This window comes from Canis lupus, chromosome 1 (genome assembly GCF_003254725.2).
Source record: "Canis lupus dingo isolate Sandy chromosome 1, ASM325472v2, whole genome shotgun sequence".
Lineage (NCBI taxonomy): Eukaryota > Metazoa > Chordata > Mammalia > Carnivora > Canidae > Canis > Canis lupus.
Window position 1 is genome coordinate 119,132,410 of NC_064243.1, and position 25,863 is coordinate 119,158,272.

The 25,863-nt window shown below is 42.9% G+C and overlaps 1 protein-coding gene across 2 annotated transcripts in view; it reads right to left on the reverse strand.

Annotated features, from left to right (window-relative positions):
• Positions 1-25,863, reverse strand: part of GPATCH1 (G-patch domain containing 1) — a 44,319-nt gene that overhangs the window by 1,001 nt on the left and 17,455 nt on the right. The window contains exons 9-19 of one of the 2 annotated variants that reach the window (XM_025425212.2): positions 22,802-22,881; positions 19,800-20,004; positions 18,183-18,482; positions 17,077-17,255; positions 16,685-16,812; positions 15,339-15,475; positions 14,845-15,011; positions 7,763-7,976; positions 6,335-6,442; positions 3,603-3,700; positions 2,350-2,498 (exon numbers count right to left, since the gene is read on the reverse strand). In XM_025425212.2, coding sequence (XP_025280997.1) covers positions 2,350-2,498; positions 3,603-3,700; positions 6,335-6,442; positions 7,763-7,976; positions 14,845-15,011; positions 15,339-15,475; positions 16,685-16,812; positions 17,077-17,255; positions 18,183-18,482; positions 19,800-20,004; positions 22,802-22,881 — 1,765 coding nt within the window. Of the gene's footprint in view, positions 1-2,349; positions 2,499-3,602; positions 3,701-6,334; positions 6,443-7,762; positions 7,977-13,249; positions 13,436-14,844; positions 15,012-15,338; positions 15,476-16,684; positions 16,813-17,076; positions 17,256-18,182; positions 18,483-19,799; positions 20,005-22,801; positions 22,882-25,863 lie in introns of those variants that run through there. The other variant, XM_049095916.1, reaches the window with a different exon arrangement.

Sequence of the window (25,863 nt, forward strand, 5' to 3'; positions counted from 1 at the left end):
GGACACCCCATGGCAATGAGGACAAGCCAGCTGCTGCTGCAGGAATAAGGGAGGGGTTCTCACAAGTTGATCTAAGAGTCACATTACAGGTTCCTTTAAGTAAAGTCCAAGCGCTAGAGAGTGGTGACAGAGGCCAGCCAGAGGGGTACCTTTGGGAATGGGGGTGGGCATGCTAAGTGGAGGAGACACAACCAGCTGCAGGTGCTGGTGTATCCCTTGTCGGGCAGTAAGAATGTATCAGGGGAAGCTTCTGGTCTGTGCACATGTATGTATGTGTGTGCACTACAGCACTTAACTAAACCGTGGGTCAATCTATGTCTGTGTAATTCTAGAATAAGACAAACTGATAGACACAGGACGTAAACCAGTGTCTCGGGGGGAAGAGGTGGAGGTGGCGGGTGCTGAGGGGCTTCCCCTGCAGGAATGATTCATCAGATAGCACCAAATGCTCAAGGGTGAGGGCCTCAGGTGTGGGCGAGGTTCCCTAGGCCTGGCTGTCCCACCTACGAGATAAGGGGCCCCAGGTGCGGGCCTCACAGGGGTGCATGAGGATGAAATGAGCCATGCCCAGGGTGCCCCCACAGCCCCTGGCCCCCCCGCCATCATGCTGGCGTGCCGGAGGACGGGGAAACAGGAGTGGGTACAGCCACTTCAGGAGGCTCGGAATGAAACTGAAATGCTCACCTTTGTACTTTTGAATCATGCAAATATATCGTCCATTCTGAAGAACTAAATGGAAAAGAATCAGGGGGTGGCACTTGTATTTCCAGACAGCAAGATATGTTTGCTTACAAGGCCAGAGTCATTAAAACAGTGTGGACAGAACAATACCAAATGACTAGGAAACCAGAGGAGAGACTGGAGGAGCCGGCCCATATGGGGACTCGGTACATGACCAAGCTACTCTTCCCTCCATGAGCCGCGTGCAGGGCTGACATGGCCAGAGCTCACCTGTGCCTCTCCCCCTTCATCCTGAGCCTGTGGCTGGACTTCCTCTTCCCCGGCCCCACGGTAGCCAGGCTATGCAGCTGCGAGGACTGTGATATCTAGGCAGAACCATGATGACCCCTCGCACTCCACTCCCACCCTCCCCCTCCTATAAGGGCCATGCACTCAAGTGGAACAAACTGGTGTCCTGGGAAACTTACTTGGTGTTCTTTTTTTTTTTTTTTTAATTATTTAATATTTATTTTAAGTAAGCTTTATACCCAATGCAGGACTCGAACTCACAACCCTGAGATCAAGAGCCGCACACTCAACCGACAGAGCTGGCTGGGCACCCCCCACCCTCCATGCCACTGGGATGTGAAGGTTCTTCTTCATCAGCACTAGCTCACTCCCTTGATGAGTACAACTAGCTAGTCGTTTGGAGAAAAGTAAGCTAGGTGCCTACTCTGTTCACAAAAACAAAACCAAAAAATCCAAATAGATTAAATAAATCTATGAAGGCATGAGAATAGCCCATATACATATATAAAATCTTGGGTTAGGGAAGGCCTGTAGGAGACAAAAATATAAAACATACTCCCCCCGCCAAACTGGCAAAAGGGAGGGCACCAAAAATTAGAGCTTCTGTGCAACAAAGATAGTTAAAAGCCACATGAGCGGTAACACACTAAAACAGAAGGATTAATATCCAGAATTATTATTTTTTAATTCCTAAAAAATCAGTAAAATAGTACCTTGACTGAAACAAGAAAAACAGACAATGTAACAGAAAACAGAACACTGTGCAGAGAATGTGAGCAAACCACTCACAAGAGAGCCCCGGGCAAGGCTGTCCTCCAGCCTCTCACAGCACAGGCCACTCCACCTCACTACCAGTCCAAGAAATACAGATTCAAGTGAGATGCCATGCTTCGCCCATCCTGCCGGCAATCATTTCTGAACCGTTTGTAACTGATGGAATAACAAGGTGCTTTCATGTTTTAAATGGATACAAAATACTCTGGCAGCAGTTATTCATTCTACATGTTCATACTCTATAGATTTATGCTACATAAAATATTTATTTTAAAAGTCTGCAGCAACAAAATGGGTGTGTGTGAGAGAGAGAGAAAGACTGAACAAAAGAGTTTTGAAAGTTACACATGAAGCTGATGGCAGGGGTTGCTGGAGAGAGAGGTTTGGGGAACTGGGCAAGGACCGCGTGAAGCTTTATCTGTAAGGTTCAAATTTTCACAGTAATAATATACTCACATATTTCTTGTCTAAGTAAAAAAATGAACTTCTAAAAGGCCTAGTCAATACACAAATTGATCATTTCTGACATTTGCCTCTCAGCAAAGACATCAATATTCCAACCAGCGTTTGGAAAGTGTCTGAAAACCCCTATCCCCCATTGCCTACCTTCTCAGCAGTTCCTGGGGTGACAGGTCTGCAGGCCCTTCTTCGTCACTCTGGCTATCACTGCTGTCCGAACTCTCAGAACTACTACTCTTCTCTGATTTTTTATTCTTTTGCTTGCCTTTGTGTTTGTGCTTCCGGTGTTTCTTTTTCTGAAAAAGAAGAGTGGGGCGGGGATGACAAATGGATGTTTCTCCTCGATTCGAGCGATGACAAGCTAAGGAGGCATGTGCTTGCTGGAATCGTTCAAAAACAAAAACAAAGAAAAAACTCCTCATTCGGAGTAAGCCTCCCATGGGACAGATCGGGACATACAGCTGTGTGCACTCTGCACCGCACACCCCCTCAGAACCAGTCCTCTAGGGCAGACGCAGCAGAACCAGTCTGATGCAGGAGGATGCCTTTCGCCACTTAGCCCCCATCCTATCCAAGGTGACTGCTGCACCTCCCATGAAACTCACTGGTCCATGTCATTAGGTGCACATGATGATAAACTATGGACCAGGATGGCAAGCACGATGGAAAAGCACAACAGAGAAACCAGCAGAAGGTCAGAAAAGAGCAGATGCACTGGTAAGAAGCAAATGAATCTGGTTTCTGAACCCGGCAGCACCTGTTTTTAACCTGTCACCACAAGAGAACTTTCATCATCTTCCATGCTCAGGAATCCTTTCTCTCAGGAAGCCAATCACAGAACTGTTTGTCATCAACCCTGGTACCACCCCGACCACTCTGAGACCCAACACCAACATTAACCAAATCGGAAGCCTGTGCCATCGCTGAAAATACAAGGACGTGGGATTTCCCGAACCTCAAATAGCAAGCTATGGACCCAAATCTCTGCTTGCAGTGATGACAAAGTTGTTGAAAAACAATGTTCAAAATAATATCTTCATTCAATATTGAATAACAATTAATCTATTTTATTATTTAATATTCGACCATTACTCTAAAGCATTTAAATGTTTTTTTTTCCTACTTCTTAATGTTCACAAATAAAAATTGTTTTAGGTCCAACTGAGTAATTAAAATATTCTGCCCCAAAGAAAAGCCAAGAAAATCGAAGGCTTACGTGACTGTCAACATTTCTGCCAAGGTATGGAGAGGCCCACGTGCCCCCATCCTGGCACCAGACCATCTCTGTGACTGGCTTCACACCTGGGATCACACCTGGCAGGGGGCGGGGCTTTTCTGCTCGATAGAAGCGGGGACACCTGAGCCTGCCTCCTGTCCCAAGACACCCAGAAGGAACTCACCTTCTCTTTCCTCCGTCTGTGCTCTTTTTTGGTCTTGTGTTTGTCTTTGTTCTTTTTATGTTTCTCCTTTTGAGGCGCCTCAAGTTTCTGACGAACATCTGAAACACAAATGTAACAAACACGTGAACTACTGGGGAAAATAAAGACTAAATTGTTGAACTGGAAACGTGACGTAGATGGAATGTTTAACATTCAGGCGGAACTCCTGCCCTGCCTCCCTGATAAACACACGGATTAGCATGTCACCTGGTCACTCTATATTTAGAAATTGCCAGAAACCTCGCAAGACCTGTGTGATCCAACCAGTATCTGGCCACAGCCTTATCTGCTTGATGAGTCAGATGAAGATAAAGGTGGACCAGATTGCACAAGCTTTTTATAATTTAACATCCTTGGGCAAGCTCAGAGACAGACCAGAGGCTGAACTTCCCCTCAGTCACCAGTGGCGGCTCCATGATCTTCTGTTCATTGTTCAACTTTTCCAAGCCTCAGTCTCCCCAACTACAAATACAGATAGTAAGACTCTGTTCCCTCAGGGACATAGGGGATTAGATGGAACCATGCACATGAATCCCACAGCCTAGAATCTGGCTAATAAATGTCAGCCCTTCTCACATCATCCTCTCTTAATGAAAGCACATTATATTTGCATTTGCCTTATAAGCTAGAAAACTAGCATCAAAAAAACATAATGTTGAGCAGCTCCGGTGGCTCAGCGGTTTAGCGCCACCTTCAGCCCAGGGCGTGATCCTGGAGACCTGAGATCAAGTCCTGCATCGGGCTCCCTGCATGGAGCCTGCTTCTCCCTCTGCCTCTCTCCCTCTCTCTCAGTCTCTTATGAGTAAAATAAATAAAATCTTAAAAAAAAAAAATAATGTACATAGTCACTAAAAATGACCAAACAAGGGATACCTGGCTGGTGGCTCAGTGGTTGAGCGAGCCGAACCTGCCTTCGGCTCAGGTTGTGATCTCGGGGTCCTGGGATCGAGTCCCACATCAGGCTCCCCACAAGGAGCCTGCTTCTCCCTCTGCCTTTTGCCTCTGCCTCTCTCTCTATGTCTCTCATGAATGAATAAATAAAATCTTAAAAAAAAAAAAAAGACCAAACAAGGGGCAGAGGCCTAAATTCTCAACCTCCAAACCTTGACCAAAATGTTTTCACAGGGCATTAATTTCCAGGTAACCAATCAGCAAAAATTAACAACGGCAGAAGCAATGTAGATCATTAAATCAATTTCTTCCACCTACAGAAAAGGTGTTTCAGAAGCACGAATATTTTCCAAACCCAGGTAACAGGTGCTTATAACTCTCCAGTCCCATCTAGTCAGATATTTTAAAAATCTGACCTCCCAAACTTTTTTTTTAATGCTTGTTTTAAAAAAAAAACATTTTCCCTCAATAATCCATAGACAAAATTAAATTGTTAACTATTACAAGGCCATTGAGGATGGTCTGGGAAATGGGCATAAATAACTTAAGCAACTAATAACCAACAACTTTTAGATGCTGATACACTTATTTTAAGCTGAAGATCTGAACCAAAGCAAATAGGAAATATACTCCCTGCCATTTTTCAAAGCCTTATACTTTTTTATCACCTCTTTGAAGGCTGGCTTCATTAACCAAACCAATATTTAATATGCAGGTGCTATATAAAGTAGATAATAGAATTACATCATTTATATACCTAGGCCAGGTTATCAGATGTTTGCTAACCTAGCCTTCAGGGAGATAATAAGCCAGTCTAAACATTTTAACAATATGTCCACTTCAGACGTTGTTGATTGATATTGGGAAAGGAGAATGAACTGTGTTTACTCCTGAAAGAATTACTTTTACTTTATTCATTACATGAGCCAAAGTATAAAAAAAAGTCTCCCAATAGGCTTCTCCCTGTAATTCCTCACCCATCTTTGTGTCCTAGATTTGTAATTTCTCTCTTTTTTAAAGACTTTATTTATTTATTTGAGAGAAAGCAACAGAGACCAGAGTGGGGAGGAGAGGAAGAAGCAGACTCCCCACTGAGCAGGGAGCCCGACATGGGGCTTGATCCCAGGACCCCAGGATCACGACCTGAGCTGAAGGCAGACGCTTAACTGACTGAGCCACCCAGGTGCCCCTATTTTTACTTTTTTTATTTCTTGAAGTGACAACATTTGAGATGCTAGAAAGAAAAAAAGCTGAAAGGTCTCTAAGGCTATAAAGCAAGAACCATCGTTTAGGTGGAAGTGATGGGATTCAAATGTGGCTGAGAACAAATACACCAGGAACAAATGTGTATACAGTTGACCCTCAACAACATGAGTTTAAACTGCGCAAAGCCACTACGTGTGGATTTTTTTCGATAAGTACAGTAATGTGCAGGTATTTTCTCTCCCTTACGATTTTCTTAAGAACATTTGCTTTTCCCTAGCTTACTTTAAGAATACAGTATATAATACAATATAACATATATGAAAAGTGCTAATTGTTTATGTGATTGGTAAGGCTTCAGGTCCACTGTAGGCTATTAGTAAAGTTTTGGGGGGGGGGGAGTCAAGTTATACGCAGATTTTTGACTGTGCATAGTGTTGGGGCCCCTAAACACTGCCTTGCTCAAGGGTCAACTGTATGTATGAGGTTGGCCTTGTGTTGGATTATGGGTAGAGGTGAAAACATGGTTTGAGTTGTCACAGTTCAAGGGAGATGCTGGTGCCAATGCAAACAGGAGAACCAAGGAGCTCTTGACTCACTGGGGCAGAAGACAGGCGGCAGCCGTGGGCCAAATGCTTCTCTTTCATCTATCTGCAGCTTTTGGATCGGGAAGGAAGGTGCAGGCTCCTGGGGTGCCGGCTCGCTAGCTGAAAAACACCAGGGTATTAATTTTGTCTATTTATACTAACAGTAATTAATATTATACTAATATTAATGTGTTTGATTCTTCAATTAATACCACCAGATAATGCCACCAGATAATGTGTGCTTTTCTTCACCACTTTAACTAGCTCACGCCGGGCACTGAGGACACAGCCGTGAGCATGCGAACCTGACCTCCAAACTCGTGGACATCTGAGCAATGTCCTGTCAACACAGGCACCTGCAGCCAAGTGCACCAGTGGCTGTGACACAGGGGTGTGTATAGCACACATTCCGCATCACCCCACTGAGACCTGAAGGGTTAAAAGATGTCCTCAAGGAAAGATGTCCTCTGAGAAGAATAAAACTTACAAACAGGGATCTAAGACAATGTCCCAGCTCATAAAGTTTAATTTTACTCAAAATAAATTATCAATGAGGGCGAAAAGTTTAAAAAAAAGAGAGGGAACTGAAAGCTAAAAAGGGAGGGGGTACTGAATATAAACAAATTATTATGGTGATATTAATAATCTCATTTTTTTAAACAGAGGACTATGTTTTCAGATAGTGGAAAGAAGAACACAAAAAGTATGGATCAAAGTATCAATAATGTTCATCTCGGGGAAGTGAGATGCCAAGGGATTTAAGCTTTTTACATTTCTATATTTTTAAACTTTTAAAATTCAAGTATATATCACTGAAATAAAAAATAAGTTGGGAAGTTTTTTTTCCCATAGAAATATGAAATAGGCATTTGCAAATCACCTAAGAATAAACAGTTTTTTATATTTCAATGTAACTTTTTGGTTAAAGGCATTAAAAAATTATACTCAAGTCTACCACAGACTAACAGGGGCAAACAGACCACCCAAAGACTGAGATAGAAAATTCTGTCCACCCACTCAACCATCTGTAAAGTCTCCTACCCTTGCAAGCGCCAAATGGCCTCCTTTTCCATGGCAAAACTTTGGGCTCGGGGAAGAGCCCTGTATACCTCGGGACCAAATTTGCCAATAATCCTAGCACCTCATCATCAACCAGGTCAAAAAAAGAAGAAAAAAAAAAGCTATTTTTTAAACACAAATTTTACTAGTTTTAAATTCTTCTCAACTAGGATCCATAGGAAAATCAATATTCTCAAACATAGCTATCCTGAAAATACATTGGAAATTATATCTGATATCACAATTAAAAATGTAAAAGATTAAAACGTCATTGCTTGCTAATTATCCTGGTTTAGAATTGCACACGAAACAAAGCAGCAGCTTCTCTAGAGACATCTTCATTTTCTTCTTTGGATCCCCAAATCTAAAGTATCCATGTACCGTGTGCCACAGATGGTGTCTCCACTGAGTTAGTCTCTTGGGAGCTTTTGAAGTCAGCCTCCCCAGGACCCGCCTGATCATCCTCGCTGTCGCCTTGCTCATCCTCGGAGGATGAGGACTTCTCATCAGAAGAGCTGGCAAAGATGGCTTTAAATAAGTCCATGGATGGGCGGCTCCCTTCTTCAGTCTGTGAATCCACACCTTTGCTTATATTCTGCATTAACAATGAAATAAGAGTCAGGAATGAAGAAGCAAAGGTGAGGGAGTCAGACTGTCTAGACATACACACCTACGGTCAGGGACATCGTTCCACACCCACGTACTGCCAAACTACACAATGACAGATCACATGACATTTATTTTTGTGAGGTTTCTGATTCACCAACTGCAGAACAAGCCCACTGGTAGAAGCAGCTGAAGCCTCTCCTAGAGATAGGTCTTTCATCAGACTTGCAAAGGACCCGCAGAAATGCAGTAGGAACTAGCACAGGGCCTGTCCTGTTTACAGGAGTCTATGGAGCCTTCAGAGGTCCAAGATTAGAGGTTAATGAAGGCACTCTACTCAGATAAAATGCTGAAGAGAAAACTAGCCCTCCACATGGTGGGGAGAGAGCCGGGAGCACATGGATACCATCGTCACGGAACTTCCCTTTGCAATTACATATCACCATTGGTACAAAAAGCCCAGCTATGGACAATCAGATTAGCCAAACAAACAAGCAGTAACTTTGTACAAACTCAATTACATACACAGGGAGCAAAGGCATGAAGAAGACACGACTCCTTCCTGGCCAAGAGCTTCTCCCCAAATGGGTATGGGGTAATCTAATGTGCTAAATGCAAACAGCAGTGATGAGAGAGCGCCAAGACTGGCCTAGATCAGAATCCACTTCTGTCCTTCCACCGTTCAACTGAAGAACCCGGCCAGAGACACGAGGATGCACTCAACAGTGCAAATGTCTGCCAAGGGGTGGGTCTGGACTCCACCACAAAGTTCTCCTCACTCTCAGCAGAGTCACTCCCCTACCATATCACCTCCAGTTTCTGGAGCAGAGTTACAAATACCCACACTGAGGAAAAGAGTGCAAGACATGACATCTGTAGTTTTAAAGTCAACTCTTTTCATAGAAAAAAATTAAAGAAGAAAAGTATACCATTCCCAACTAAAAATAACCAGGGCACCTTGGAGAAAGGATTGATTCCAAAGCTGGGGCTGAGAAACATAAAGATGAGCCCAGAAATCATTGTGCCCAGACCACCAAGACATGCTCACAGAGTAAGAGGGACACATGAAAAACACAGAAGCCAACCTGAAGGTGCTCCAACCAGCCAACTAAGACAGAGCATTAAATAAATAAAGGTAGTACTGATTTAGCCTTTAAAGAGAATAGGAAACTGTGAGTCCACAGTTTGATGAAGAACAGGATGCTTATATATTTCAGAGCTCCTTTATACTTATTAAAAATAATTAAGTACAAATTTTGGGTGCCTGGGTGGCTCAGTTGGTTAAGCATTTGCCTGCAGCTCATGTCATGATCCCAGGGTCCTGGGTGGGGGGGTCCCTGCTCAATAGGGAGCCTATTTCTCCCTCTCCTTCTGCTTCTCTCCATAATTCATGTTTTCTCTTATGTTCTCTCTCTCATGTGTTCTCTCAAGTAAATAAAATCTTTTTTAAAATAATAATAAGGGGGGATCCCTGGGTGGCGCAGCGGTTTGGCGCCTGCCTTTGGCCCAGGGCGCGATCCTGGAGACCCGGGATCGAATCCCACATCGGGCTCTCGGTGCATGGAGCCTGCTTCTCCCTCTGCCTGTGTCTCTGCCTCTCTCTCTGTGTGACTATCATAAATAAATAAAAATTAAAAAAAAATAAAATAAAATAATAATAAGGGATCCCTGGGTGGCGCAGTGGTTTGGCGCCTGCCTTTGGCCCAGGGCGCGATCCTGGAGACCCAGGATTGAATCCCACATCGGGCTCCCGGTGCATGGAGCCTGCTTCTCCTCTGCCTGTGTCTCTGCCTCTCTCTCTTTCTCTCTTTGTGACTATCATAAATAAATAAAAATTAAAAATAAAATAAAATAAAATAAAAATAAAAATAAAAACCAAATTAAAAAAAAATAAAATAATAATAAAGTAAAAATTCGGAATAAATCGGTAAATAAAAGTGCTTACTAATTACAGAGGGGAAGAAACTAACTTTACAATGGAGAAGACTGGCAGATACTTCGTTACTCAAGTGACCAAAGTGAATACCAGCAATGGGACAAGTTGACACCATGCACCACCTGACAGGATAAAGTGAGAGCCCAGCCGGAGCCCTTCTGAGGTGCTCCTGCTGAAAGGGCACAACCTGAATCTAGTCCTAAGGAAACATCAGACAGGCCCAAACTAAGGACACTCTACAAAATACCGGCTTATAATCTTCAAGTATCAAGATCCTGGAAGACTGAGGAATTGTACCAGACTAAACAAGACTAAAGGGGCGTGACCACTAAGTGGTCACAAGTGACCCTGAGCTGCATTTCCTGCCATAAAGGACATTATTAGGACAACTGGTGGAAATTGAATGGGTCCAAGGATTAGACACGCCAGTAATGCATCAATGCTGATTTCCAGATCTTGATGGATGTACTGCAGCTATATAGGGGAACACCCTTCCTTGAAGGAAACACAGGACAGCCAGGCATACTGGTTGCCAACTTATGCTCAAGTGGCTCAGAGACAAAATTATCTAAATTATATTTAAACTTCTAACAGTGTTTCAAAATTATTCAAAGGTATACATGAAGTCAGGAGAGAGAGGCTAACAGTGAAGCACAGGAAATCACGGCAAACTCAAACATCTTCTAGAAAACTCACAAATCTGATGTCTTTATGACAAACCACAGATACCAATGTCATGTGCACAGGCCATAACTGAATGGCAGCTGGCTGATATTCGTGTTTATAGACAGTTCTGGCCATCAACATTGTGCTGACTCAGAAAAAGTTTTCAAGGAAGGAAATTAAATAGCCCAGAGACTAGAAGTGAGACTCCTAAGGTCACCTGGCTAAGAAGTGAAAAAGCAAGAAAGAACTAAGACTTTTTCTGGGCAAAATTATCTAAATACTATCTCAACATGATTTCTGAGACAATCTAAAAGTCTTTCTAATCCAATGACCACATCGCAAAGTCAGAATCTCTGAGTAAGGTTTTATGCTGTCTTAAAAATAACAGTAGAAACCCCATGGGGAGGTTCCAAATCCATGGTGGCACAGGTGGTGGCAGCAACTGCCAGGCTTTGAAGGAAAGGAACCTTTTTCTCTGACCAGAGCAGCTGTGGTCTCAACAATGTGAAGCAAACCCCACTGCTTTTTCCCCCTTCTTGCCCTCTTGCCACTTGATAAAGTAAATAATATCCAGCCACAGATAAAGTCAGAGGAAGTACAACCCAGAGCAGGGAAACTAAGTGCCAGCCTTCAGACTGGAGGGTGTGAGGGGCAGCCTGAAAGTCAGACAGAGTCAAGAAGATCACGAAAAGGAGCTCAAGAGTAATCCTATGGAATGTCTGTGAGCTTCTGGCTCACCTCTGAGCCATGCAAGTGTAAATCTGACTCTAAACAGCAAACCAAAGGTTTTGATAACAGAACTAGGGGATTAACTACCAGCCAGGTCCCAGATCAGCTGCTGGGAAGTACACATGCAGGAAAGATTTGAATAGTACTATAAAGACTCTGAAAACTGCAATGACATTTGAACCCAGATGGCTTGGAACATATAGCCTAAACCTAATTAGGTCAACCATCTGCCAAAACAAAACAAACTTTCGCTATTCTCCCTAGAATTCAAATAAGACTTAAAGTTCATAACATAGGGATGCCTGGGTGGGTCAGTGGTTGAGCGTCTGCCTTCAGCCCAAGGTGTGATCCTGGAGTCCCGGGATTGAGTCCCCCACATCGGGCTCCCTGCATGGAGCCTACTTCTCTCTCTGCCTATGTCTCTGCCTCTCTCTCTCTCTGTGTCTCTCATGAATAAATAAATAAAACCTTAAAAAAAAAAAGTTTCATAACATAATGTCCAAAATATCAAAATGTCTTGGATATAATGCAAAACCACTTGGTTACAACCAACTGGGAAAACCTCAACTTGCAAACGACAATCAATAGACTCTAAACCTAAAATGACAAAAATGTTAGAATTATATGGCAGAATTAAAAAAAAAAAAGAATTGTATGGCAGATTTTGAAGCAGCTATTACAGCTACAGTCCAAGAATAAGGTTAAACAGGTGGAAAGGAGCAGCCCCAGTGGCTCAGCAGTTTAGTGCTGCCTTCAGCTCAGGGTGTGATCCTGGAGACCCGGGATTGAGTCTCACATCAGGCTCCCTGCATGGAGCTTGCTATTCCCTCTGCCTGTGCCTGTGCCTCTGTCTCTCTCTCTTTCTCTGTGTCTCTCATGATTAAATAAAATAAAAAATCTTAAAAAAACAAACAAACAAAAAAACAGGTGGAAAGATAAAAAGATCTCAGCAAAGAAAGAAATCTCAGCAAAGAAATAAAAGATATAAAGACAAACCAAATGAGAATTTTAGACATGAAAAATTCAGTAACCAAAACAAGAAATTCACTGGATGGGATTGATAGAATAGAAACGACAGAAGAAAGGGTACGTGAACTTGATGACTGATCAATAGAAGCTATCTGAGTTGAACAGAGAGAAAAAAAGGATTGAAAAGAGAATTGAATTATGGGGCAATATTGAAAGGTCTAAAGTTTATGTCACCAGAGTCCCAGGAGAGGTGTGAGAAGTGGAGGAGAAAAAACTATTTGAAAAAATAATGGCTAAAAATGTCCCAGATTTGGTGAAGGACAAGATTCAGGAGGCTCAGCAAACCCCAAACAAAAGAATCTCAAAGAAATCCACACTCAGACACATCATAATCAAACAGCAAAAAAACAAAGACAAATAAAAATCTTGAGAGCAGCCAGAAGAAAAGTCATGTCATCCTGAGGAAGGACAAGTTGAATAACTAGATTTCTTATCAGCAATCAGGAAGTCCAGAGGGAAGTGGCACAACATTCTTTAAAGGGCTAAAAGGAAAGACCTGTTGACCCATCATTCTATATCCAGCAAAGACATCCTTCAGGAATGAAGATAAAACATGGACATTCTCAGATGAAGGAAAATTAAGAAAACCAGTGGTTGGAACTGCTCTAAAAAAAAAAAAAAAAAGCTAAATACAGGGAGATCCTCAGACAGAAGAAATGATAGGAGGGAAAGCCACCTCTTTAGGAAGGAAGAAAGAGCAACAGCAACGGTAAATATCCAAGTAAATAAAATGGACTATCAGCTCATCAGTTCTTTAAACACGTCCAACAACTGAAAGCAAAAATTACAATCCTGTCTCATGAGGTTTTCAGTGTGTTTGCACATAATATAGGTGACATCACAAAGCTGGGAGAGTGAAGGGACCTAGAGAGCAGTAAAGATTCCACATTCCACTTAGGGTGCTACAGTTATCAGTTCTAAATTAACTGTTTGGGGATCCCTGGGTGGCGCAGCGGTTTGGCGCCTGCCTTTGGCCCAGGGCGCGATCCTGGAGATCCGGGATCGAATCCCACGTCGGGCTCCCAGTGCATGGAGCCTGCTTCTCCCTCTGCCTGTGTCTCTGCCTCTCTCTCTCTCTCTGTGTGTGACTATCATAAATAATAAATAGAAAAATTAAAAAAAAATAAATAAATAAATTAACTGTTTGAAGTAAGCATTAAAAAAATAATGAGTGGGATCCCTGGGTGGCGCAGCGGTTTGGCGCCTGCCTTTGGCCCAGGGCGCGATCCTGGAGACCCAGGATGGAATCCCACATCAGGCTCCTGGTGCATGGAGCCTGCTTCTCCCTCTGCCTATGTCTCTGCCTCTCTCTCTCTCTCTGTGACTATCATAAATAAAAATTAAAAAAAAAAATTAAAAAAAAAAATAATGAGTTAAAAATGTAATAGAGTTTAAAAATGTAATAGATAAAATAGCATACTGATAATTATTCAACCAATATAAAAGAAGGTAGGAAAGGAAAAAGGGAGCAACAAAAAAGGAGTGGGACCAGACAGAAAACAAAACTGTAGACCTGAATCCAACTAGATCAACAAATTACATTAAATGCTAATGGTTAAAACACACAAAGTAAAACATATAGATTATCTAAATGTACTATTTAAAAAGGACCCCAAAAAAAAACAAAAAAATAAATAAAAAAAATAAAAAAAATAAAAAGGACCCAAGGACAATGACATGCTTTTTATCAAAAATCCACTTTAAATACAATGAAACAAATAGGCTCAAAGTAAAAAGATGAAAAAATACATACTCTGCAAATTGCCAGAGATAGAGTAATATTACATAATGATAAAAAGTTCAATTCGGCAAAAAGATAAAACAATACAAATAAATGTGTACACACCTAACAAGAGAGTTTCAAAATACATGAAGCAAGCACTTTGGTATAAAGTTGGCAGTTTCTTATAAAGTTAAATCTACATTTCTGTATTACCCAGCAATCTCGTTATTAGGTATTTACCCCAGAGAAATGAAAACTTATATTTACACAAAATTCTGCACATGAACACTCATAGCAGCTATATTTATGAGAGCCAAAAGCCAAAAGGACATATGGAAACAACCATACGTCCTTAAAGGGTAATTGACCAACAAACTGTGATGTAGCCACACAGCAAAATAGTATTTAGCAATAAAAAGGAATGAGCTATTGATAATACACTACTGATGAATCTCAGAGGTATGATACTGAGTGGAAGAACCCAGCAACTACAGCCTATGGGCCAAATCCAACCCACTGTCTGCTTTGTAAATACTGGAACATGGATGTACCTATTTATTTTTTTCATATTGCCTGTGATTTCTTTCACATTCAACAGCAGTGCTGAGTGGTTGCGAGAGACACTATATGGTAACAAAGCCTAAAATACTTAGTACCAGGCCCTTCACAGAAAGTTTGCAGACCCCTCCAAGATGTGATGACAAAGCACCATCAAAGAGAAGGACTATGATGCCACAGTCAGCCTGGCAGAGAAAACCTGGAAGCCCCACATACCTTATTTGAGAGTGATTCCGTCACAGGCTCTTCCTCTCTGATTACTAATGGACCGGACTCTTGTTTAGGTGGACCAACTTTTGATCTAGCCAAACTTAAAAATTCACTAAGGGAATCTTCTTTCTTTTCTTGTTTAGATGTATCCCATCTGGATGGTTTTCTTGACTCTGAAAGGCAGAACACGGATGTAATTATCAGAATGAGCAAGCAAAAGGCAAGCTCTCCATTATGGCTCTTTAATTCATTCCAGAAGCAAACCTACTATGGGCCAGGCCCGGTGCAAGGTGTTGAGAATGTGGCAGATGCTGAGGCAGAGCACCAACCCCTAACAGTATACACGTGGACTCTTACCACATGAGCTAATGTATTCATATGAACAAGTCTCTTAATGGAGGGAAAGCACATATTCTGTGTACCCTTAAGACTTCTGTTTTCCCAACGGGATAGGGCTTGAGACCACAGTCAGCACATGGACCCGAGGAAGCCCCACTCACTTTCAGGACCTTGGTGCTGTAGTACTTTCTCATTTGATGCTTGAGTTGTAGGCAAGGATGCTGTCTCTGGGATGGTCAGAAAGTTGAAGACTGAGTATTTGTCACGTTTTACTCTTGGTAAGCCAACCAAAGTTGAACTGTGGGTTGAAAAGAAAACATGTATATAATTTTAAAATCTAATTCTTGTGAAGCTTTCCATCTCATGTTTTTCACCACTAGCTCTTCTACTTGCTAAAAGGTCCCCGAAGGTGATTTTGCTTCTCAAGGCAGTTTAAGAATTTGGAATGGCTGACTTCAGGGTCCCTGAGGTTTTTCCTATCATAGTAAGAGGGAGAATTTAACTTTGAAAATGTATTTCCAGGGCACCTAGGTGGCTCAGTCCGTTAAACACCTGACTCTTGATCTCAGTTCAGTTCTTGATCTCAGGGTTGTGAGTTCAAGCCCCAAGTTAGGCTCCATGCTGGGCACAGAGCCTACTTAAAAAGAAAAAGAAAATGTATTTCCATGAAGGAAAAATTCCACTGCTAAAAATATACCTAAATTTTCTGACAAAACCTCTGATTCAATCATATATGCTTTTTTGTAGTGTTTATAATCAAATGTAAAACGTTTATAAAGAATTAGCATGTCAGGGATCCCTGGGTGGTGCAGCGGTTTAGCGCCTGCCTTTGGCCCAGGGCGCGATCCTGGAGACCCGGGATCGAATCCCACATCAGGCTCCCTGCATGGAGCCTGCTTCTCCCTCTGCCTTTGTCTCTGTCTCTCTCTCTGTCTCTCTCTGTGACTATCATAAATAAATAAAATTAAAAAAAAAAAAAAAGAATTAGCATGTCATATTTTAAGTGTAAATTATATGTGCATCATTAAAAAGGTGACAAATTAGTCAAGCATTACGTTTTTGTAACTTGACATATCTGAGCTTCATATCTGACATGGAATACAGTTTGTTTCCCGGATGTTTGCTTTTTTTTTTTTTTTAAGTAGCAAATCAATGGAAATTAAATCTGTAAAATTTGCAATTCTGCATTTACAAGTAAATTCATCTAGAAACAGGGAGTTGGGGATCCCTGGGTGGTGCAGTGGTTTGGCGCCTGCCTTTGGCCCAGGGCGCGATCCTGGAGACCTGGGATCGAGTCCCACATCCGGCTCCCGGTGCATGGAGCCTGCTTCTCCCTTTGCCTGTGTCTCTGCCTCTCTCTCTCTCTCTCCATCTGTGACTATCATAAATAAATAAAAATTAAAAAAATTTTTTAGAAACAGGGAGTTTATATGAGTAGGTAAGGGGGAAAGTTAGCTTTAATATGGGAGAATGAATACTGATGTAAGGGCAGATTTATCCAACTTACTCTGGATAAGGGTCAGGGACATTAAACCTCTTACATAGAAGCTTGTCAGGGTGCCACTCAAATGTGTCTCGGGTGAGCTTCCCGAACATCTTCATCTTCACAGCCGACTGCTTGTCATTGACATCATTCTGGGAAAAGACATTTATTCCGTTTCATCAAGTGGTCTCACCACTGACCTGACTGCTCTTCCACTGAAAAGCTTTCAAGCAATTTTCCAAAAGGACAAAACAGCTCTTATGCTACAATGCTTTCGCTAACTGACATTGGAAGCTAAAAGCATAAAATCAGTTTTATTCTAATAATGCTTGTCTATTGTGATCATTCCACTGAGACATCGAAAATATTTGCTCTAATTGTAAAATTCGTCAGGTAGGGACTTGATGGCCACAGACCTCTTGGTCTCGAGGGACTTCCACTTGATCTGAATCATCCTCCTCCTTGGCATGCGTGAACCTGGAGGACAGGGTGGAGTGGGAAGACACATAGAGTACAGCTGCCCGAGCAAACTCATCCCGCTCGCGGCCTCGCTCCCACTCTGTCATCCTGGGGTCCAGGCAACGTTCCAGGGCATCTATGATACGAGGAACAAAACATTGCTTGTCTTAGGAAAAACACAGGGCTTATCCAGTGGGCCACACTGTATGCCTGTAGATTACCAGAGGGGACACAAATCCTGACCCTGGGAGTACTTGTCAGGTAACAGTGCTCTCCCCCTCAACATAGTTCTTTTACTGAATTCTGTCTACGGCACAGAACAGAGAGAAACATTTGGGGACTAATGCTCATTAAATCTTCAAAGCCAGGAACTTGCTCTCACTCCCAGCCAGTGATAAGTTCATCCCAACTGTATATTGCTCAGTTTTGGCAGAAAAACACTCCTTTTTCTAACCTTTTTTTTTTTTTTTTTAACAAATAAACATAGAGGGTGGGTTCTTAGTAAGGAGTGAAGCACAGTAGGCCAAGATCTGCTTTTGAGGACCAAGGCCTCAGATTTGCTGACGACTTGAATGACAGCAATCCTGCTCAGTCTGTCCATATTTACTCAGTAGATCGGAGGGTGACTTCTTTTCCCCTTGGAATGGTTCAACAGCCAACTACCTTCTTAAATCAAATTTTAGACCGTGATATAGGGCTGGTTGATTAGGATTTTAAGATAAAGTGGGAGATGACCTTGTTCCCTTGGTGTGAAATGCAACACTTACAGAAGGCAAGCATTTGCAAACAGTAAACGGTCTGTGGGTTAACATGAGCCATTGCCAAAGCATGTTCTCTACTCAAAACAGCTATCTCTGGGACCTGAGATAGGGAGAAACACAAGCTACTTGTTCTTACTTTCTAAGGTCAAAAGCCAGGGACTACAATCTTGGCACTGTTTGCAGCAGGCCAAAGCCAAACACCAGCAGAATGGGACACTTCAACTTTAAATCTGGGACTAGGGCCAGAATAGCAAGATTGCTTCCCTTGGCTCAGAAAGAGGAGACCCAGGCCTAGCACCTACCTTTCTGACCCTGCTTCATATTTACTAAAAACTCTTCATATCGTTTTTGCTTTTCTGGATCTTTTGCGAAAGGTTTGAAGTTGCTGGCTCTGGTGGTGGCTGTCCTACCACTCAATGCCATGTGCCATGACGAGCAGTGTCCGACGTCTGCAGAGGAGGGCTGGGATCTGCTGCTTGAGGCAATCTGGGCCAGACTCCTGGCCTTGAGTTGAGCTGCTTTCAGGTCTGTTGCCTGCTTCATTTCTTTGATCCTCTCTTTATCTTTTTGGGACAGAAACTCCAACACTGAAGTAGCCGAACCTAAATAAAAACAGTAATAGGAAGAGATGAAAAGTATCGTAAGACAACTATATTGATACTCCTGGGGTACCTTCGTGTTCTATATCACAAATGCATGTCACCGGAGTCTTTTACACTTAGTTTTTCACCTGTATTCATAGCATCCCTGTGAACCAGACAGCCATGAAATAATAAGACTCTAGTTTTATGGCGGGCAAAAATGGAGGCCTTTAGGATATTTATCAGGTAAGTGAATGGTCCTAGCATGAGGAAGCTGACATCCCGGGCTCCGGGCTTCCAGCCTGAGGCAGCCACTGCTCGGCGGCCAGCCCCAGCACAAGCCCTGGTTCAGAGCCAGCTGCCCCTGCAGTGTTCACTCCCGTCACAGCACCCCCAGAGCCCCGGCCTGGGCCAGGGGACACTGCACACAAGGCCCCACTCCTGCTAGCAGGGGGCGTGGGCATTAGCAAAGCCCAAAGTCAACCCAGAGGCTAGGTACGAGAGGAGAACCATAAAGGAAACAGGGTGACACCACTGAAGGAGACTTAGAAGTGAGGCCTGGGAGTGGGGTATGGGGAATCACTAGTGTGGGGGGGCGGGAGGGCAGGGAAAGCCTGGAAGTTCCCTCCAAAGAGATAATTTGTGGTGAATTAAGTAAAACATGGAGCCGAAGCGTGAGGAAAGAGCAGGGGCAGAGGAGACAGTGAACGTCAAGGCCCAATGTGGTACGTCACGGTGGACAGGGCACAGGGCAGAAAGTGGGACCACAGGGCTTCACCCCAGGGGGTTTAAGACAGATTGGGGTAAGACATGGCCTGAAGGAGGAGATAGGTCTGTAGCACGTGGCCTAGTGGGAAGTCTGAATTTTCCTTTAGTCTCTCTCTCTGTGTGACTATCATAAATAAAAAAAAAAAAATTTTTTAAAAAAGATTTTATTTATTTATTCATGACAGAGAGAGAGAGAGAGAGAGAGAGAGAGGCAGAGACACAGGCAGAGGGAGAAGCAGGCTCCATGCAGGGAGCCCGATGTGGGCCTCGATCCCGGGTCTCCAGGATCACACCCCAAGCTGAAGGTGGAGCTAAACCGCTGAGCCACCAGGGCTGCCCAGGGTTGTGGTTTCAATGGCACAACCCAAACTTATGTTAGAAGACAAGTCTCAAGAAGTAAGAGATCCATACACTGCTACGTGTGCCAGTCACAATACACAATTTTGTTCTCCCCGTGTGGGAATACTAAACCAGCTAAACGGTGTCGCTGAGAAAACAACTTTCCATTTTGACTTTGGCAACTCCAATTATTATAAACGTGATGTTCTCAATCTCCTTCGTGGCACCTACCTTGCACAGGTGTTTCTCCCAGCAACTCCCCCCGCTTGGAGGCATTCAGTTGGTGCCTACTGTGCGTCCCTGCGTCTGGCACGGGCTTTCCAGCTGACTCCGATAACACCTGGAGTAAGCGGGAGTTCTCTGAGGTTGCAGCTACCACAGGCCTGAAGTAATGCACAGGTCGATAGTCTCTTGGCAACTCAGGTGGTGGGTAAGTCTTCAAAAAAACCCAAAAAACAAAAACTCAGAAAAGACAGGCTGCAAGATGACCACGTTTGACCTAACCCAGAAAACCCATAACCTGTGAATATTGTTAACCCTGCCCTCGCCAGGCCAACCTCCAGCAGGGAGGTCACACTGGGCACATCCATTCCGGATCTGGAGGGCCACTGGGACCGCATCATTCTAATGGCCACACATTTTTAATGGTCCCCCTGCCCACTTCTGCAGAGAGATGCTAACATGCATGTTTCATGTGGTAAGAAGGACAATAATAGTTATCACAATGCATTAGCCCACACGCACAACTGGCTTAGTGTAAATCAGAAAACTTAGAAAAGTATGATTAAAACTTTGAAAAAAAAATGATAACTTTGAACAAGTTGCTTTTAAATTCAAAATTCTTTTTCTGGTTACGTTTCAGTTCCAAAATAGAGCTTCAAGACTTATATTTTTGACCTGAGGGATTTTTTTAATTCAAGAGCAGACTAAACTGAAATTGTAATATATTTGAGAAATTCAGGCACTGATGATGACAGAACAGATAAATTAAAAGAAAAGTATTAGCTACATTTATTTATTTATTATTTATATTAGCTACTTTTAAATTACTCGCTAAACCTTGCTCTGAGTCTAACAAACATGAATTCAGTCTTATTGAAGCCATTTTCTAGATTTTTCAGCTACCTGAAACCCTGAGCTCTGTAACCAACCCAACACCGAATGCTCTCTGGCTGTGGTTCTAGGGAGCAGCTGTCCCCAGGGCTCCCCTGAGGGTTTAATGACACTGATGCCCGCGTCCCACCCCATAAAGCTGGCACTAGGTGGGGTCTCCCAAGCTCCCCAGGTGGCTGAAACATGCAGCCTGGGTAAGCACCTGGCACAATGACAGTCATCATTGCTGGGAAATCCCATTTTTTTTACGGTCTTAGGTTGACCACCTTCTGTGAACACATGGACTCCCAGATCAGCTGGCAGATACTTCTTTATGGCCATAACACAAAAATCCAGAGGAGCACGGCAGAAAGGAGGGGTGCACAGCCACGACTCTTAATATCCTCCATCAGATTCAAAGCATTTCCCTCCCTCTGCAAAATCACTGTTCTGTTCAGCCTCTGGATGCAGAGGGGCTGGCTTTGGGCCACACCTGTAGAAAACCTGTCTGTGAAAGGCTAGGTGACCAGAGCACAAAGCACTACTCCAGCAAGCAGCACCTCGGGAGCCCCCAGTGCCTGTCACCCTGGTCACGGCCCTTGGGCCCACTAGAGGGAATCTGTGCTTCTGGTGCCCCTGCTGTAAAAGGGCTGACTTGGGGGCCAGGACTTAGTCCCATTGAGCCCTGGAGGGAGGGAGTCCTTGAGCCCAGAGTCAAGCGAGTACTGAGAAGTACTCAGAAGTACTCAGAAGTACTGAGAAGAGCCTTTTTTATGCTCTCCTTTCACACACATAAAAAAACTCACATTCTCCTTCGACATTACTTGACATTTCTGGAAATAACAGCAGCGTACTATGTGCCCATCGCCGTTCTGAATATATTCCACTTTCTGTTATGACACATTATACCAACTAAACAAAGCTGCAGTAACCCTGAATATGGTTTTTTAAGCAGCACCACCCCCATCCTTCCCTATTCTGAAGAACCAACAGGTCAAGCCACAGAGGCACTTAACAAACGTTTGCTGAATACAAAAACAAAGAACTGAAGTATGGGACAATCTACAGAGGGATGTCAACAAGGCAAATGGCCAGGAGCCACACTTGAGCTACCAGGACCTATCACCTGGTGATGCCTGCCTGTGAGCACATGGCTCTGATGGGTGACAAGGAGTACCACTCGGCCTAGGCCATATGGCAATCTCAAAAACAGGACTGTCTGGAAAGGCATGCAGAGTTCTCCATGGGGCTTGACCAGCATGCATGCAGCCTCTTTCTCGTCTGTTTGCCCAGACAAGGAGTTTAGGGAACCCTGTCCACACGGGTCAACACCTTTCATGGCATTCAGGAGGCAGGAGGGCAGGGGCGGGGCTTATGACTTCCTGAAATTTTCTACTTTTCCTTAAGTTACACTGCCCTTGGAATTCTATCAATTCCATTTTCCCACCAGTTTCAAATGCAATTCTTTATTTTTTTTTTTAAGATTTTATTTATTTATTCATGAGAGACACAGAGAGAGAGGCAGAGGGAGAAGCAGGCACGCTCCCTGTAGGAGCCCAATGCAGGACTCGATCCTGGAACTCCAGGATTACACCCTAAGCCAAAGGCAGATGCTCAACCACTGAGCCACCCAGGCATCTCTGCAACTTTTTTTTTTTTTTAATGGAAATAGCCCCTTACGTGGAGCTTGGATTTAAAAGATGAGTGATTGGGATCCCTGGGTAGCTCAGCGTTTTAGCGCCTGCCTTTGGCCCAGGGCGCGATCCTGGAGTCCCAGGATCGAGTCTCACGTCGGGCTCCTGGCATGGAGTCTGCTTCTCCCTCTGCCTGTGTCTCTGCCTCTCTTTCTCTCTCTACGTCTATCATGAATAAATAAATAAAATCTTAAAAAAAAAAAAAAAAGATGAGTGATTTAAAAAAAAAAGATCAGCAATTAGATATTTTGGGTAAAATGTGATTACCAACTGTAATTTCTAATGCAGAGTATGTTTTCCTGGACAATCACTAGTAATTATACTGTTGCTTTTTGAAAACAGAATTTACTTACTTTCAATTGGTAATATAATAACTTAGATTACATAGCAGCAAATATTTTAAGTACTAAACCAGTAAAAAATTTAAAAAATAAATTTTTTCCTTACTTTCTTAGAAGATAAAGGTTTAGAAGCCAAGGAAAATCCATCCAAAATTTTGCCAATGTATCGAAGATCTTTCTCTGATTCTACAAAATGATGTCGTTGATTAATTTCAGAAGCAGAAAAGATTAGAATAAGACAAAAGACGTCAGTTTTTTTAATCTCCAAGAACATACATACTACAAGTCACACGTGATTATCTCGCAGAGATAGCAGTAAAGGAGAGGGAAGAATGGCAGTAAAGCCCTCACACCTCTGTTGACTCAGTGACTGGCAGGCCGCCCCGCAGCACCCTCAGCTGATTAGGTGGCCCCGGATGTGAGGCTATGGCTCTCCATGACAACTGCCTCAATGTTGTTTTTAGAAAAATTACTTAGGTCTTAAGCTACGCTTGGGGACACCAAAGAATATACTCTGTGGAGTAAAAGATCTTAAGAAAAACCATCAAGGGGACAAGTATGGTTAAAAAGAAAATCATAACCATGAGGGAGTCATTCCTAAAACCAGGCAAGGACCTAGGGGCAGACTACCACCCCCCCAATTTCCTTAGCAACCATCCAAAGGAAGCACAGAAGGCAATACAACCAGGTCAGCCAGTAATCTAATCTCGTTCAAATTAAAAGGTACTTTTGTCTTTTCCTCAAACGAAATTCTAACAAGAGCTAAAGATCACTCATGGAACAGAATGACCAGTGCCCTGTTGCCTTGGAGCCAGGGATCGGCCATTGGTTGCGGAGATAGCCTCATGGGCAGGGGCTCTTGATTCTCAAGGATTTCCTGAGCACAGTGGTTATGTCAAAAATCCATAAGCACGGACTGCATTTTTCTGTAGCAAAAAGCTCCTTCTGCACGAGTACTGTGAGTGCTTACACAAGCTGGCTAGCTGGTCTGAAGAAGATGTGGCCACGTGCTGTGCAGATGGGGCTGAAGCCCTGCAGCCACGTAAAACATAGCCCAGCCCTGTAACTACCCCTCCCCCACAAAGTCATTCTTTGCAGCTCAACTCATGTGGAACTTTTGTACCAGCTTCTGAAGTTCTTAAAATTCTCCAGGGTAATTTGGGATTAATTTTCACACTCCGGGCACCCCTATGGTTATAGCAGCATTATTTACAATAGCCAAACTATGGAAGCAGCCCAAGTGTCCATTGATAGATGAATGGATAAAGACATGGTATATATATACAATGAATATTGCTCAGCCATCAAAAAGAATGAAATCTTGCCATTTACAATAACATGGATGGGGCTAGACTGTATTATGTGAAGCAAAAGAAGTCAGTCAGAGAAAGACAAATACTGTATGATTTCACTCATATATGGAACTTGAGAAAACAAACGAGCAAAGGGAAAAAAAAAAAGAGAGAGAGAAAGAGACAAACCAAGAGAGAAAGAGACAAACCAAGAAACAGACTCTTAACTACAAAGAACAAACTAATGGTTACCAGAGGGGAGGTGGATGGAGGGATGGGTGAAATAGGTGATGGGGACTGGGGTGCCCAGGTGACTCAGTCGGTTAAGTCTCTAGCTCTTGGTTTCGACTCAGGTCATGATCTCATGGGTTGTGGAGTCAAGCCTCATGTTGGGCTCCACATTCAGTGGGGAGTCTGCGTGAAAATCCTCTCCCTCTGCCCTTTCCCCGACTTGCATGTACTCACCCACACCCATGTATGCTCACTCTCTCAAATAAATAGATCTTTAAAAAAAAAAAAAGAAAGAAACAGGTGATGGGGATTAAGGACTGTACCTGTCGTGATGAGCACAGGGTTATGTATGGAATTGTTGAATCACTATATTGTACACCTGAAACTAATGTTACACTGTATGTTAACTAAACTGGAATTAGAATTTGTTTTTTTTTGGAATTAGAATTAAATTAAAATTTAAAACCCCTTCATACTCTTAAAATTTTTGTTTTCATTTAAAGCCCAGCAATTTTACTTTTATGAATTTATTCTGAAGAAATAAAAAGCAAATGTGCAGAGCCACAGAATATTTATTATAGCCATATGGATCATGAAAAAAAATAAGAATAGTTTAAAAATCAACCATGAAGACTGACTAAATTTAGATTCACTCAGTGAAAAACCTTCAAGTCAAAACTATAGAATTTGTGCCTGGTGTGAGAGGAGAAGGAATAAGGGGAGCCTGGGGAGGTCAGACTTGACGAACGGAAGGGTGGAATTGAGTCAACAGGCCCAAAGGTGTTATATAAAGAAAAAGCCAGGGATTTGGCCCAGGAGGCAAATTTAAATATATATATATTTATTATAGTTTATTAACTATTATATAACTAATATATTAGTATTATGTAATTAATATATATTAATAGTGTGTTGGTGCATTAACATAACCAATAATTAACATGTTAGTATAACCTATGATATTATTATAACATATTAATACACATCTTTTTTTCTTCTTTTTTTTTTTTTTTTTAAAGAGACAGGGTGGGGAGGGGCAGAGGGAAAGGGATAGAGAAAGAATCTTAAGAGGCTCCACACCCAGCACAGGGCCTCCATTTGGGGCTCCATCCCACGACCCTGAGATCATGACCTGAGCAGAAATCAAGAGTCCGACTGACCCACCCAGGCACCCCATACATTTTCTTTTAAGTTATAAAATTACATAGTATTAGTAGAAAATTTTGAAAATACAGGTAACTAAAAGGAAGTGGTAACACCAACTAACATTTAGGTGCACACTCTTCTAGCATCTTGTGTAAAACCCTAGATTCTTTTTTTGGTGATGAGGACAGAGGCCACTGACACGTAGAGAGTGCTTGCTATGTGCCCAGGATTTCTTAAACCATTTTCATACTTTAACATGCCCATGGGTGTGCCACGGTCATGCCCAAGTCCAGGCAGGGATGCCAAGGCACAGGGAGATAAAGCAGTCTGCCCAAGGCCGTAGATGACAGGGCCGGAGTGGAGGCGGTCTGTCTTCAGAACGTGTGTTCACAGACATTAAGCAAACTACCCCTAAAAATTGTTTTGCGCCTCCTTTTTTTTCTGCCAGACATGCAAAATAGGCATCCTTTGGGAAGTTACGCTTCTATTACTTAGATTA